We start from the raw sequence: 13851 nt of genomic DNA, 5'->3' as shown, positions 1-13851 counted from the left end.
CAGAGGGAAGGTAGTTTTTATAATAAAAGGCCTATTGACTAGCACTTTGTCTATTATAGTATAAAGGTTAGGAATCACAAGATGTAGAGGCTCAACTATGTCATTTATTGTTCTTAAGTCCTGGAGCAAATTCCATCTACCACTGGGTTGTTTTACAACTTGGAAGTCCACATGCAAGGCAGAGGCGAAGTAAGGAACTGCTTATGAGGTTTTCCGTCAATTTCAACAACTAAGAAATAGTGAGAAGAGTTAGGATCTCAGAAGGCTTTTAGGACCAGATAGTAGGCTCTTGTGTCCAAGAGAAAACGAATATACTTACCAGTAATGTTAATGCTCACCCACAGATCTTCTGGGAGGATCTAAATCGTTGAAGCAGACTTTTGTTTTCTTGATACTGAGATGTAATCTACATGAAAGGCTATAGTTTTTGATCCTCTGCAGCAAATGCTTCAGGTCCTCCTCACTTTCAGGAGGTAAAGTTGTGTCAGCTGCATAACACAGATTGTTGATGATTGTTGCTGCTTATCTAATTGTTGATGAGCCTTCCTCCAATCCTGATGCCATACTCTTCTTCATAAAATCCAGCTTCTTGGATGATTTACTCAGCACACAGGTTGAATAGGTATAAAGAAAGGATATGTCCCTGATACACACCTTTCTCTGTTTTTTGGTTTGTTGTTGTTTTTTTTTTTTAGTTTGAAATTTGTTTTATTTATTTCTCAGCAATTGTAATGGGATTTTTTTTTTCTGTTTGACATCCTCTTGCCTCCTATGTATCTGCAGGGCAGGAGGGTTTTTTTTGGGGGGTGGGTGGGGTGTTTTTTCTTTTTTCCTCCCCTCTATTTATTGAGATTTTAATGAAAGATTATAGAGAACTTGGATTTCCATTTATTCATTGTTGCACATTTTCCTCCACGCCTACTACTCTGCTCCCAAGTTCCCCTTTCTCTTTGAGAAGAAAAAAAAATAAATTCTTTCATTTGTTATACAATCCCCCCCCACCCCAGTCCACTTTACTAAGCAGCTCTTATTCTGGACTTTTGTCATGCAAATAATACCTAATCATATATCCCTTTTAAACAATTCTCTCTCTCATCTTTTTCAATGCAGTGTACATTATTTATTCCCTCTTTTCTTAGTTTCCCCTCGAACACAATGTCAGTCCTGTTTTATAACAGTGGCATTATACAGTATTTGTAATTTTGTGATAGAGATATTTCACTCAACGTAAAGTCCTCCAGGGTTACCCATTTTGTATAATATTTTATGAGTTCCTTATTTTTCAATGCTGCATAGTATTCCATTGTGTGAACATACCACAGTTTCTCTATCCATGTGTTTGTTGATAGGCACTTGGGTTGTTTCCAACTCTTTGTTATTGTGAACAAAGCAGCAATAAACATAGGTGTGTATACATCTGCTTGGGTGGCAGTTCTGGTTTCTTTAAGATATATTCCCAGTAGTGGAATTCCTGGGTCAATTGGTATTTCTATTTCTAACTTTTTTTGAGAAAGCACCATACTACCAGAGTGGTTGCACAATTTCACACTCCCACCAACAGTGAATAAAGGTTCCAGTCTCTCCATAATCTCAACAGTATTTGTTGCTTTCTGTTCTGTTAAATTTTGCTATTATTACTGGGGTGAGATGATATCTCATAGTTGTTTTGAGTTGTTTTGATTTGCACCTCTCTTAGAGCTAGGGATTTTGAACATTTCTTCATGTGTTTGTTCACCATCTGAATGTCTTCTTTAGTGAAGTGTCTTTTCATATCCTGTGCCCATTTTGCAATTGGATTGTTTATCTTTATCTAGTTGTGGCGACCTTTATCAATTTTAGACCATGCAGTGTTCTTGCTCTGTTTGGATTACAACATCTTAATCTATGTACAGATTTTGTATAAACAGTTAGGTATTTTGGAATTTCCATTTTTCTCAATGTTAACTATAATTTGTTAAAATCCACACAAATGTCTTTGCATAGTCAATATTACATAAATGGACATTCTTCTGATATTCTATATTTTTAGCCAAGATCCACCTAATATCAGCAATAATATCCCTGATGCCACAGACTCTTCTAAAGCCTGCTTGAACTTCTGGAATTTCTCTGTCACTATACTGTGTTAACCATTTTTGGATGATCCTCAATAATATTTTGCTTGCATGTAATAATAATGATATTATTAAATAATTTTCACATTCTGTTGGATTACCTCTTTGGAGTGGGAACAAATATGAATCTCTTCCAGTCAGTTGGTCAGGTAAGCTGTCTTATAAATTTCCTGGCACAGACTGGAAAGCATGTCTGGGGCTGCATCTATTATTTAGAACATGTCAGTTGGTATCCCATCAATTCCTAGGGCTTCATTTTTTGCCAATGCTGTCAATGTGACTTGGAACTTCTTTCATTGGCTCTTGATCATATCACACTTCCTGAAATATTTCAGTGTTGACTGTTTCTTCTTCTTCTTCTTCTTCTTCTTCTTCTTCTTCTTCTTCTTCTTCTTCTTCTTCTTCTTCTTCTTCTTCTTCTTCTTCTCCTCCTCCTTCTCCTTCTCCTTCTCCTTCTTCAATGATGCCATGTATTCTCTCCACCTTCTTTTAAGGATTCCTGAATCATTCAAGGTTTTTTCCCCATTCACCTCTCAATATTTCAACTTTAGGCTTGTGTTTTTTCTCATTATTTCTGTTTAGGAAATGCTGAACAAGTTCTTCTTTCTTTATTCTCCAACTCTAATTCTTTTCATGTTTCGTTATAATAGTTTGCTTTGTCTTCAAGAGCTGCCCTTGATATCTTCTGCTCATCTCTCTTTCTTCAGTATCTCTTCCCTTTGAGCTACTCAATGCTCTAGTGCAATATTCAGTGTCTCTTCTGACATTTATTTTGGTCTTTTCTTTCTCTCCTGTCTTTGTAAGACCTTTTGCTCTCTTCATGAATGATATCTTTAATGTGATCTCTCGGTTCATCTGGTCTTCGATCCTTACTGTTCAATGCCTCAAATCTGTCCCTGAGAGGATTTTTAAACTTAGGTGGGATAGACTCAAGCTTGTATTTTGGCTCTTGTGGACTTCCTTTGATTTTCTTCAACTTCAATTTGAATTTGATGGTTTGTTCAATAGTCAGCACATGGCTTGGTTTTGGATGCTGATATTGAGCTTTCTCAGTGATTATTTCCACAGATGTAGTCAGATTCCTTTCTACAGTGTAGTCCATACGATGAAGTCCATGTTTATAAATGCAGTTTGCATTTACTTAAAAATATTTTTTCTATGAATAAATCATTGAATTTAAATACAATCATTCAATCTCCAGCCTCATTTCTCTCCACAAGTCCATAATTTCCAACTACCAATCCTTTTATTTTGTTTCCAATTTTTGCATTCCAGTCACCAATTATTTGGATTGCATTGTAATATCAAGAAATCAAAGATTCTTAATACTGGTTCAATAGGCAGTGTCATGATGGATGGAGAGGAGATTGAAACTGTAAACAGCTTCATCTTGCTTGGATCCACAATTAACACCCTTGGTATAATCAGTCAGGAAATAAGGAGATGCTTTGCCCTGGGAAAATCTGCAGTTAGGGACCTTTCCAAATTATTGAGGAGTAGTGATGTCAGTTTGAGGACTAAGGTGTGTCTGATTCAGGTCATGGTCCTTCCAATTACTGGCTATGCATCTGAGATCTGGACAATGAATAAGGATGACAGAATAAGAATTGATGCCTCTGAACTGTGGTGTTGGAGAAGAGCACTGATCATCCCATGGATGGCCAAGAAAACAAATAGATATGTCTTCGAGAGGGTGCAGCCATAAGTGCTCTTTGGAGGCAAGAATGATGAGGCTTTGCCTCACATCCTTTAGAAATGTTGCTAGGAGGTGCTATTCCTTGGAGAGAGACATGATATTGGGAAGGGTGGAGGGTCGGTGAAGGAGAGGAAGACCCTCAACCAGGTGGACTGAAAAAGTAAGTGCTGCAATGGGCTCTTGTAGGTGAGAAAATGTGAGGATGGCACAGGACAGGACTAGGTTTGGATGTTTTGTTCATAGGATCGCTATGAGTTGTACTCAACTTGATGGCACCTAACAATACCACCAACGCAAATTATTATTAATGTATCTTGACTGTATCGTTGGTCAATTTCAGACTGCAAATGTTGTTTGAATCCCTCATTTTCCTCTTCTTCAGCTTTAGCTGTTGGTGCCTTTGTTTGAATGACATTTGTATTAACAAGTCTTCTTTGTATGTGCATGAACAGTATCCTGTTACTCACTGCATTATACTTCAGGATAGATTTTGAGATGGTCTTTTTAACTTTGAATGCAACACCATTCTTCCCCATTTTTCATTCCCAGCGAAGTAGGTCATATAATTGTCTGATTTAAAGTGGCCAATGCCAGACCATCTCAATTTGCTAATGCCTAGAATGTCAATCTTTATATCTTCCATTTCATTTTTTACAACTTCCAATTTTTCTACGTTCCATGTTCCAGTTATTAATGAATGTTTACAGCTATTTCTCCTCGTTTAAAAAATGTTTTCTACTCTGGGAGTCCTACCTCTGGTATTGCGGTTAACATGGTTCCTCTAAATTGTTTGCAGGATTTTCAAATGCCAGCTATTTCACAGGTGAGTGGTCAATACTTCTTAGTCTGTCTTAATCTGGAGGTTCTGGGGAAACCTGTTGACTATGGGTGATCTGGTGGTATTAAAATCCCAGTGGCACAGCCCCCAGCATCACAGCAGCCAGTAATTTATCTTAGTATTGTACTCAGAAGAGCAAACTATGAGCAAGCAAGCATATACTTGCAAAGATACATGGTTCTAATCCACCAGCTGATCAGTAGGAAAAAGATAAGTGATCTCTTCCCATGTGATTTACTGCCTCTGAAAACCCACTGAAGTGTCAGCTATGGGTCAATTATGCCTCCATGGTACATAACAACAACAACATAAGTAGGTGAGGGAGCAATCATGGTTTATCAGTAAAGAGTTGCACTGCCAATCTAAAGGCATGCAATTCAAATCCACCAGCTACTCCATGGGAGAAAGATGGACAATCTCCTCCCGTGAGATTTACTGCCTCTAAAAATTGACTGGAAAGTCAGCTATGGGTCAGTTCTGACTCAAGGGTACATAACAACAACAACAACAACAACAATATAAATAGGTAGCCAAGGGCCCTGGTGTTTCAGTGGTTGAAGTTCTTAACTGTTAGCCAAAATGTTGGCAGTCCAAACTCCCTGGTCATTTCATAGGAGAAAGATGAGTCAGGGCACTTCGATAAGCATTGAGAACTCTGTGTAGCAGCTGTACTCTGTCCTATCAATTTAGGGGTGAATTTCTGGGGAAATTTTAACATCAAGGTTACATTTACTTAAGTATTTTAGCTGGGCCACTAATTAATTAAGCTATTATGTGTCATGTTGACATTAGAATCATTTACTTCATCTATATTTACAAAATTGCAGGTGATGAAACAAACTGTGGAATGTGTATATATATATATATATTTTTCCCCCCCAAGTAAGGAACAAAAGCATGAGAAGTGCCCTGAGTTTTAGAGACCTCAGGCATGGGTACTGTGTTTTCACTACATGCTGACTTTCCAGGTGATGTTCCTCAGCACTGGACCTCCACGAAACAGCAGCATCTGCAAGTGGTCCAACTACCACCCGGCCAATCAGAATACAATAACGTCAAGAGCAAGTTCAAGCAGACTTGTCCTTCGAACAAAATAGAAAAGGTAAGGTTGTGTTTAAAGAAGACTTAAAAAATATCAAAGGAATTAACATGAAAGACTTAAAAAAAATGTCTTTTCCTTCTTTAATACCTTCTATTAATTTAAGCAGAAATTAGACTTACTCAAACCATAGACCTCAAATCACATGGACATTAGAAGTAATGAAGGAGAGTGTAAGGTCAAATGTGCATGTTAGGATATTTTTCATCTTAATTTAAAAACAAATATCTACTCAAACAGATCAAACAATGTTAGTTGGCTGTGCTGTCAGTAGTGCCAGCTTCTCCTTGAGGCTGGCCTTCCCTGGTAGGGGAATGACTTCTGACAGCAATCAGGGATTCTATGGTTTTTCATTTACATCCACTAGAAAAGAAACTGAATTTGTCCCATAGTCACTGGACAAGCAATCCTGAGATTTGTGTTGAATAGGCCACCTTTAACCACCCTCCATGGCTATGAAATGCCATCCAAGTACTGACTGATAGGCCTATAACTGAGTGTTCCTTAAGGTAAGGATGATGAGAATTCATCTCACTTATTTTGGGCCCACTATGAACTGTGGTGTTGGAGAAGAGTACTGAATATCCCATGGACTTCCAAAGAACAAACAGATTTGTCTTGGAATATGTGCAGCCAGAGTGCTCCCTGGAGGCAAAGATGTCAAAGCTTTATCTTTCATACTCTGGGCATGTAGCTAGGTGAGACTATTCCTTGGAACAGGGCAGTATGTTTGGAATGATGGTCAGTGAAAGAGAGGAAGCTCCCCAATGAGATAGATTGGCATGGTGACTTCAGCAAAGGGCTCCTCTAGTGTGTCCACAATGACAGGGATGACACAGGACAGGGCAGGATTCAGGTGGGCTGTTCATAGGGTTGCTTTCAGTCATGCTTGACGTGACAGAACCTGACAACAACAACAACAACGAGGACAGGGCAGCCCCTGCAAAAGGGCATCATGATTGGGAAAGCAGAGGATCCAAGAAGAAGTGAAATGAGTTGAACTGAAGCAGTTACAACAGGAATCTCACAGAGGAGCTTGTAAGGATGGTAGAGGACTAGGCAGGGTTTCCATCAGGTGTGCATAGGGTCACTGTGACCCAGCATCAACTCAATGATATCTAAAGACAATAACAGCTTCTCATGAATCCCCCAGGGTGCTGGAAAGACTTCATTGCTACCTCCATTAAGCTACCTCACGTAGTCGCACCTCACTCTCCTTAAGGTCTCAGAGTCAGCAAAACAATCATTCCTTCTGTTTTCAGAACTTCTCAACATTTACTATCTGCAACCACCCCATTATTCTTGATTTTCTTCATGTTTCTAGGACATTTTCCTCTCAGATTACCTTATCTCTGTCCTGGCACAGACCCCTTCAATATTATTCTTGTGCTCTCATAACATCAATGTGCCCCCTAAAACCATCTCTTATTACTCTATAGTGTGGTGATTTGCTTCCATGTCAACCTCACCCACCAAATTGAAAGCTTCTTAGATAGTGGCCCAACCCCGTCTTTTCCTTCATAATAGATCTTAAACAGATTATTATTGAATTACTTTTTCTAGGAAGGAGATAAACAAAACAAGTGCCATATTTCAAGAAGTTAAGGAAGGACAAAGTGCCGAGGAAGGAATGATTCATGACTGGAAATACTATTCAGAAGCCTAGAGAGAAATCATTGCTTTTCTCTCTTGTTATGTCGAGTTAGAACTGACTCATAGCTGATGCTCTACTGAATTTTCCAGGATGGAAATTCTGAGAGGATATTGTCCAACTTTGTCCCATGGAATTTCTGGTGGATGCAAACCAGCAGAGAGGCTCAATCCTTGGGTTAGCAGTACAACTTCCTACAGACTATGCCACCTGAACTCCCTAGACAAACATTGGAATAAACCATTATGAGGCATCCTGGTTGGCAGAAATGGTTAAGGATATGGCTACCATGTACTCCTGAAAGGTCACAGTCTTAAAAACTCTACGTATCACAATTTTACTTTATACCATAAGGCAAAATTGACTGGAGGGAAACTAGAAAGTTAATAAATGATAAAGTATTGAATTGTGATTTATTTATAAAGTTTGAATACATTGTTTTGCACAAAAGATCCTTCCCATTTCCTTTACCCCACTCACCCATCGAATTGTGCAACCCTATGATTATCATTCTGCCCCCCCCCCGCATCCTGACCCCTCTATTTCTACCCTTACCCCTGCCTTGGATCTTCATATTCATTTTACAATAATGGTTATATACAGTATTTGTCCTTGTGGGATTGAGTTAATTCACTCAGCGTAATGCTCTTCAGTCCTTCCCAAGTTAGGTAGTAATTTATAAAATCATTGTTCCTGCGTGCTGCATAATATCCCATTGTATGAATGTACCACAACTTCTCAATTCATTCATTTGTTGTTGGACATTGAGGCTGTTTCCATGTTCTTGTGATGGTGAATAACGCTGCTATGAACATTGGTGTATAAGTTTCCATTTGAGCCTCAGTTCTCATTTTCTTGGGGTATATTCCAAGCAATGAAATAGCTGGGTCATATGGAATTTCTATGTTCAGCTTTTTGAGGAAGTGCCAAATTGCTTACCTGGGTGGTTGCAGCATTGTACAACCCCACCAATAATCAGAATTTTTTAAAAAGGTATTTAATTGTAAGCAACATGGGAGCAATGCAGAAAGAACTGTCATTGGAGAAGGTTGAAAATGAAGAGTTAAGTGCTTATTAAACTATTACAGTTTTGACTAGTTGTTTGAGTGTTAGTGAGTCCTCTGAGAATTGCAGAGAACACATGTAGGTAAGTATTTAGATATATGTCAAGATTTCTGTTAAGTAGAGTACATATTAATGAGCATTCTTACAAAGTGTAGATGCTGGCAGACGTCTTTGGAGACTCTGACATTCTGGATTTGCATTTCGTCTTTCACATCCTCCTTCCTAATGTTGCACATTTTAAAATTTGCAAAAAAAATTATGATAATGTCAAACCCTAAGGTCATTACCAAAATCACTTGTCTTTGGTCTCTTGCAGATTGAGAGAATAGAGAATGTAAATCTCTGGCAGTGCTACCAGCTAAAGAAAAAGCAGATGGATATCAAGAATGGTCATACAAATAATGAGGAAATCCTTTTCCACGGGACAGATGTTGACTCACTGCCACATGTCAATCAGCACGGCTTCAATCGCAGTTACGCCGGGAAGAATGGTAAGGAAGGCAATCAGCTGACAGCTCAGAGTGACGTAAACAGGGTCGTTCTGGTGGGGAGCCTTCTCAGCGGCAGCCACGTTGCCCTTGACAGCACAGAGCTTAGCGTGTTTCACCTGTAAGGAGCCTGGCATCTTTCTGAGGACAGGTGGTGTGAATTTTAGAAATGACGAAAGTGTCTTTTGTGAGAAAGATGTGCTTTTAAAAGGATGCAAGACTTGGATGTGGTTCTCCATACTGTGTAAGTTTCTATGTTCTTAGAAAGGCTTCTGTGCTTCTCTTCCCAGCTGCAGTCTATGGAAAAGGAACCTATTTTGCTGTCGATGCCAGTTATTCTGCTGATGATAGATACTCCAAACCAGACAGGAATGGGAGAAAGCATATGTACGTTGTAAGAGTTCTCACTGGAGATTATACACGTGGACATGCACACTTAGTTAGTCCTCCTGCGAAGAATTCTGTCAACTCTACAGAGGTATATGACTCCGTCACAGATGACCCACAAAACCCGAAGATATTCGTGGTGTTCAATGATAATCACTCTTATCCTGAATATCTTATAACTTTCCTCCCTGCTTATAGTTAACTGCCATGTAGTCAATTCTGACACATAACAGGCTTACATGTGCAGAGTGATCTGCTCCCACTGAGTTTGCAAAGATATGACCTTTTGCAGGCAGACTGCCAGGCTTACTTCAGGGGTTTCTGAAGTGCACTCAAGTTGTCAACCAGCTAGTTGTCCAGTACTTAACCCTAACTGCCACACAGAGTCTCCTTCTTAATGTGAAATATGACTTAGTCACCTGACTAAAATGACACTTTACAGACCCATTACCTTTGCCTTTAAAATGGTCCTGTTTATGAGATGAAATACTGAAAAGCACCTTCTGAAGATACTGCGCGCCTGCCAGTGGTAATATACCTCTCTTGTGAACAAACTGACAAGTACAAACTGAGAAATGTGTGTTGCACAGTTACAGATACAACTATCTGCAGATACCAAACATATACGAAAGGGTGTGTATCTTTTTCCAATGTGGAAAGAAATAGGATGGATCACTTTTAGATCAAAGTGTCATTGTTCTAACATGCTAAGACATACATGTTAGAATATGCTAAGACTATGGCTTACACTACTAAGGCAGCAGAGACTAGTGAACAGATGGAGTGGGTGAAGGACCAGATAAGGTGCAGTGGGGATTTGATAGGACTTGGGTGCTAAAAGGCATTAATCAGCAGTAATTAATTATATAAAACATAATGTATATGAATGATTATATAATACACAAGCTAGATTAATGAAATGGGGTATATATGAATGATTAGAATAAAACACAATACACATGAATGAAAGACAATGCATTTAAATGATTGGGTAAAAAAATGTACATGAATGAAACCCACTGTATGTGAATGATTGTATAAAACACAGGGTACATGAATGAAAACAATATATAAATGATTATATAAAACAGAGTACATGAATGAAAACAATGTATAAATGATTTTCTAAAGCACAGTGTGCATGAATGAAAACAATGTATAAATGATTATATAAAATACAGTGTACATGAATGAAAACAATGTATGAATGATTATATAAAACACAGTGTACATGAATGAAAACAATGTGTGAATGATTATATAAAACACAGTGTACATGAATGAAAGCAATGTATAAATGATTATATAATACAGTGTACATGAATGAAAATAATGTATAAATGATTATGTAAAACAGTGTAATGAATGAAAACAATGTATAAATGATTATATAAAACAGTGTTCATGAATGAAAACAATGTATAAATGATTATATAAAACACAGTGTACATGAATTAAAACAATGTTTGAATGATTATATAAAACACAGTGTACATGAATGAAATACAAATGCATACGAATGACTGTATGAAAAACAATAAAAAATATTTAAAAAAGAAACAAAATCAGACAATCTTGTGATCTTCTATGCTGAATATTCTGTTCATCATCAAAAAGGTATTTAAAACTCTATCTTGAAATATAATGCTGTGATAGAACAATTCCATGCTCATACAATGAATATGTCAGCTTTTATTCAATGGTACTCACCTCCCACTAAAGTTAAAGATTAATAATTTGTTTAACAATTTGCTGACTTCTGCAGCCTGAAATCGATTGAATATGAAATCAAGATCATTACTAATAATTGGTGACTGGAACGCAAACATTGGAGACAATAAAGCACTAATCGTTAGAAAATATGGCCTTGGAGACTACAATGAGGCCAGAGATCACATGGTAGAATTTTGTATAATCATAATGTAATCATTGCAAATATAACTTGAAAAAGGTTAAAATGGAGATTACACACATGAACCTTTTTTGATGGAATCAAATTGACTGTATCTATGAAAAGAGATGGTCAGGTTGGGGCTGCGAAGAGACCGCGGAGAAGTCATTATCAGTCAAAACAAGGCCGGGCACTGACTTTGAATACATCATTAATTACTCACTGACAAGTTTGCATTAAACCTGAAGGAAATTAAAACAAGTCCATAAGAGTCAAAATATGACCTTGGGTTTATCCCACCTGGATTTTAAACTCTTTGATGCATTCAACAATAATGTCTGAGGACAAGTTGTAGGATGATATCAAGGAAAAAGACCAAAATGGATGTTGTTGTTGTTGTTAAGTGCCGTCGAGTTGTAGGCGACTCATAGTGACCCTATGAACGAAAGTCCTTAACACTTGTTTGACTTTCATCCTTTCTTCAGGTTCATAGGATTTCCGGAGGCAAGCTATTTCTGAAGTGGATGCCACTCCTTGTTTTAATTGGGGAGCTCCACCCCATTCTGTCCGCCATGGGACAGTGTTTGAACACTGTCTGCTATGGGACACGTTGAAAACTGTGACCCAAAATGGATACCACAGGAAATTCAGAAGCCTGCTCTTAGACATAGAGCAGCTAAAACAAAAGGCAGAAATTAAGAAAACTGAACAGAAGAATTCAAAGCAGAAGCTTAGTATACTTTGCTTAGTAGATAAAGCAAAGCATTGTAACAATATGTACAAAGATCTGGAGTTAGAAAGCCAAAGGGGAGAACACACTCAGCTTTTATCCAGATGAATGAACTAAAGAACAAATTCAAGCCTCAAGTTCAATATTGAAAGATTCTATGGGCAAAATATTTACTCATGCAGAAAGTATCAAAAGAAGATAGAAAGAATACAACAGAGTCACTATACTAAAAAGAATTCACTGATACGGGACTGTTTGGGAAAGCAGCATGTAATCAAGAACAAAAGGTACTGAAGAAAGACGTTCAAGCTGCACTGGAGACATTGGCAAAAAGGAAGACTCTAGAAATTGATGGAATACTGATTGAGGCACTTCAGCAAACAGACACAGCCCTGGTGCTTATGAGTCCATGTCACGAAATTTGGAAGAGAGCTATCTGGACAACTGATTGGAAAAGATCTCTATTTGTTCCCGTTACTAAATAAAGGGTGATCCAACAGAATCTGGAAATTAGTGAACAACATCATTAGTAATACATGGTAGTGAACTTTTGCTCAAGATTATTTTTAAATGGCAGAAAAATACACAGAGAGGAGACAGTCAAAAATTAAAGCTGGATTCAGAAGAGGTCATAGCAGGAGGGTATCAGATATATCTCCGTTTAAGAGGCAGAGAATACCAGAAAGAGGTTTACTTGGGTTTTATTGACTATATAAAGGAAATCAACTGTAAGAATCATAACAAATTGTGGTTAACATGGAGAAGAATGGGAATTTCAGAACATTTATTTATTTCCATGAGAAACTTATATGTAGACCAAGAAGGAGTTTTCAAACAGAAAAAAGGAACGCAGCACAGTTTGGAATCAGGGAAAGTGTGCAACAGTGTTATATCCTTTTTTCCATACCTATTCATATCCAAGGAGCTCAACTATAGGAAGAATAATGTAAAACCAAGATTGGAGGACTCATCAACAACCTGAGTTAAGGAGATGACACAACTTTACTAGCAGACACTGAAGATCTGGAACACTCAGTGAACAAAATAAAAAAGGCTGCAGCTTTCAACATGGATTACACCCCCTCTGAAAAGTTTTCTCTGATTTTCCCCAAACAGTTCTTTCCTTTCTCTGATCTGCCATATGATCTCAAGTAACACTCTAGGTAAGAGATAGACGGTAAGCAATAGTAATAACAGGAGAAGAAGGTTTACATCTTTTTCAAGGAAATTGACAACTGCTACAGATCAGGAATCACGTCCATTCCTCCAACTTTGTGCTAGCCCCTCTTGAGTCCATTTCAACTCACGATGACCTCATGTGTGTGGAGTTGAACAGTCCTGGATTTTCAAGACTAATCTTTTGGAAGCAGATTGTTTGCCTTATTCTCCAAGGGACCTCCTTTGGTTGGACGAGGAGGCTGTTGACCATTCAGCTGGTAGTCAAGCATGCCATCATGTGTGGTCCCCAGTGACTCCTGTCTGCGGGTCTTCATGTGCTCCCCACACCGAGGACTTCAGTCTGTGTTACTGTTGCTTATAAGCGCCATCAAGTATGACTCATAGCAACCGTATGAACAACAGGCCTAAACCCTGACCTACCCTGTGCCATCCTCACAATATCTGACACATCTGAACCTGTTGCTGCAGTCACTGTGTCAATCCATTTTGTTGAGAGTCTTCCCCTTTTTCATTGACCCTCTATAATGTCCCTTTCCAAGGAATAATCTCTCCTAATAATATGCCCAAACTATGAGAGAGGAAGTTTCTTTACCTTTGTCTCTAAGAAGTACTCTGGCTACAGTTGACGTATTCATAGCAAATACAATTTTTAAGAGACATAAACGCAGGTTATATACCTGGATTTCACCTGATGGTATGCACAGGAATCAGAT

General features: G+C 38.2%; 1 protein-coding gene across 1 annotated transcript in view; it reads left to right on the top strand.

The window, feature by feature from the left end:
* LOC102872255 (poly [ADP-ribose] polymerase 15-like) overlaps positions 1-9540 on the top strand; it is a 35206-nt gene extending 25666 nt beyond the window's left edge. The window contains exons 6-9 of the mRNA XM_006884304.1: positions 4607-4633; positions 5617-5750; positions 8780-8954; positions 9242-9540. Of these exons, the coding sequence (XP_006884366.1) occupies positions 4607-4633; positions 5617-5750; positions 8780-8954; positions 9242-9540 (635 nt within the window). The remainder of the gene's footprint in view (positions 1-4606; positions 4634-5616; positions 5751-8779; positions 8955-9241) is intronic.
* Positions 9541-13851: the final 4311 nt, after the last annotated feature.

This window comes from Elephantulus edwardii, unplaced genomic scaffold (genome assembly GCF_000299155.1).
Source record: "Elephantulus edwardii isolate Elephantulus edwardi_28Jun2011 unplaced genomic scaffold, EleEdw1.0 scaffold00032, whole genome shotgun sequence".
Classification (NCBI taxonomy): Eukaryota; Metazoa; Chordata; class Mammalia; order Macroscelidea; family Macroscelididae; genus Elephantulus; species Elephantulus edwardii.
This window is presented reverse-complemented; position numbering and strand designations above follow the sequence as displayed.